The 2,500-nt window shown below is 35.9% G+C and overlaps 1 protein-coding gene across 1 annotated transcript; it reads left to right on the forward strand.

Annotated features, from left to right (window-relative positions):
• The first annotated feature begins 831 nt into the window (after positions 1-831).
• Positions 832-1,602, forward strand: LOC122246881 (histone H1.0-B). The gene has a single exon (XM_043005661.2). It carries the CDS (start codon positions 915-917, stop codon positions 1,449-1,451), a length of 537 nt encoding a protein of 178 aa, XP_042861595.1. The 5' UTR covers positions 832-914; the 3' UTR covers positions 1,452-1,602.
• Positions 1,603-2,500: the final 898 nt, after the last annotated feature.

Consider the following 2,500-nt stretch of genomic DNA (forward strand, 5'->3'; position numbering starts at 1 on the left):
TCAGAACGATTTTCGGTATAGTTGATAATATCCATTTTAAATATACTTAGAAAATATAGACTCAATTATTATTTAATACGTAGTACACACACCGTAGTGAGACTTGAAATTAATTTAAGATTGTCAATGTGTATTATAATTTTACAAGTGAAATGCCACAGTCTACACGCATCACTTTCATAAGGCGAGTATACAGGTACAATGACAAAGTTTCATTTCTTAACTGTTTGCTTTCATATCATTGGCCATTCAGCTAATAGCACCTAAAAGTTAACAACGATGATCTATTTGACACTTTGTGTGTGAAATCTAGAAAATAAATACTTTTATTAATAGCAATACTAGTTAACTGTTTTAAGATGTGTGCAGTTCTAACGGCAGCCGATCGCTTCAATTCCTGAGTTTGTGATTCAAATTATATGCTTTATTGCATAGCATTTTGGTGGTCGAAAACCGGCATGAGCTACGTATGCAAAGCTGAATAATTGATTTTTTCAGTGATGTGTATAACTTTCTCGAAAACTAAATATAATTTGAGTAATAAATACTTAAATAAGAAAGAGACAAGATCGATCAGACAGTCTCACTTTTAATCGCTTTGTTTCTACGTTAACTTGTTTTCACCTTCTCTAGACTTCTGTTGCCGCTGAAAGCCAAATGCATATATGATCGAAAGAAAATAGAAAATCATCAATAGGAGGTACAAATTCGACAATAAAACAAATAAAAGTGAGGTAACAAACACAAAATTTAACATCCCCGCAACGAAAACGAGGGAGCGAGACGTCGGCGCTACTTTTCCGTCCGCGCCTCCACGTAAGTAACCATGGAGAAAGTCCTTTCGCTATCACTCGCCCCAGCACCGTCAAGTAGACAAGTCCTTCCGCTGTTCTTACACACCTACAACTTGTACCATGGCCGATACCGCCCCCAAGAAGGACGCCAAGAAGAAGGCTGCCAAGCCCTCCCACCCCAAGTACAGTGACATGATCGCTGCTGCCATCAAGGCCCTGAAGGAACGCAATGGCTCCTCTCGCCAGGCCATCCAGAAGTACATCGCCTCAAACTACAAGGTTGGTGATAGCTCCGAGGTCCAGGTCAAGCTCGCCCTGAAGAGAGGCGTCGCCAGCGGAGCCCTGAAGCAGACCAAGGGAACTGGTGCCTCCGGATCCTTCAGACTCGCCAAGGTGGAAGCTAAGCCCGCTGCCAAGAAGCCTGCCGCTAAGAAACCCGCTGCCAAGAAGCCAGCAGCTAAGAAGGCCGCCAAGAAGCCAGCAGCAAAGAAGGCTGCCAAGAAGCCTGCAGCAAAGAAGGCCACCAAGAAACCCGCAGCAAAGAAGCCAGCAGCTAAGAAGGCCGCCAAGAAGCCTGCAGCTAAGAAGCCCGCCGCCAAGAAACCCGCAAAGAAGCCTGCAGCCAAGAAGCCCGCAGCTAAGAAGGCAAAGAAGTAGACTGCAAGTGCTAGACTAGGTTAAGGGCATCCAACGGTGCGATCATCCATGTTTCTGTAAGAAACAATATAATTTATACCATTTAAACCTGACGTTCTCATGTACAAGATTTTTGTGTAAATATGAGTAAATATATATATATTTCATATTACCCATGTTTCTTAATAACCACACATCTACAGTATGTGGCCTACCTTAAAACTAAAAATATAAAGCAAGGTTGATAATATTTTCTGTCAAGACTGTCGACAAAAAGGATATACTCACAAAAGCAAAGAACACAATCTATTTAGATTTATAAATACATCAGTCATGAACATACAGAATACATCAAAGTACTCGAAAGAATAACATGAGCAAACAAAAGATATTTCCTATATATTTATATATAAAACAAGAAGACCAAAAATGTATCTACTCAATTTCCTTTAGCTGAAAGTATGGAAAAAAGGGTACAAAATGTTTAAACTAAATACTGAGACATGCAAACGATTCCTATAGGTGTTCAGGACAATGACTATAAGAAAAAAATGTTCCTTGTATTCAAATGTGAATACGAATCGTTAAATAAATTCATAATGTATAGCATACGACTATGCATGCAGAACACCTTTTGCCCTATTCCACCACAAACAGTATATCCAGACTTTATGCATCTATATACACATACATATATGTGTATATACATATCTATGTATATACGTATACACACACATATATATAAACATACATACAGACCTGTGTGTATGTACATATATATATATATATATATATATATATATATATATATATATATATATATATTCTATATACACATTTATATTATATATACACATATGTTATATATATATGCATATATATACATATATATGTATATATATGCATATCTTCATATATATATATATATATATATATATATATATATATATATATATATATATATATGTATATGTGTGTATGCATATTTATATACATATCTGTATATATATAAATATATATATGCACATATATACATTATGTTTATATATATATATATATATACATATATA

This window comes from Penaeus japonicus, unplaced genomic scaffold (assembly GCF_977035675.1).
Source record: "Penaeus japonicus unplaced genomic scaffold, GWHDUDI00000001_assembly GWHDUDI00000023, whole genome shotgun sequence".
Taxonomy (NCBI): domain Eukaryota; kingdom Metazoa; phylum Arthropoda; class Malacostraca; order Decapoda; family Penaeidae; genus Penaeus; species Penaeus japonicus.

Coding starts and splice junctions, on each gene's coding strand:
- LOC122246881 (XM_043005661.2), top strand. CDS start 915: ATGGCCGATACCGCCCCCAAGAAGGACGCCAAGAAGAAGGCTGCCAAG.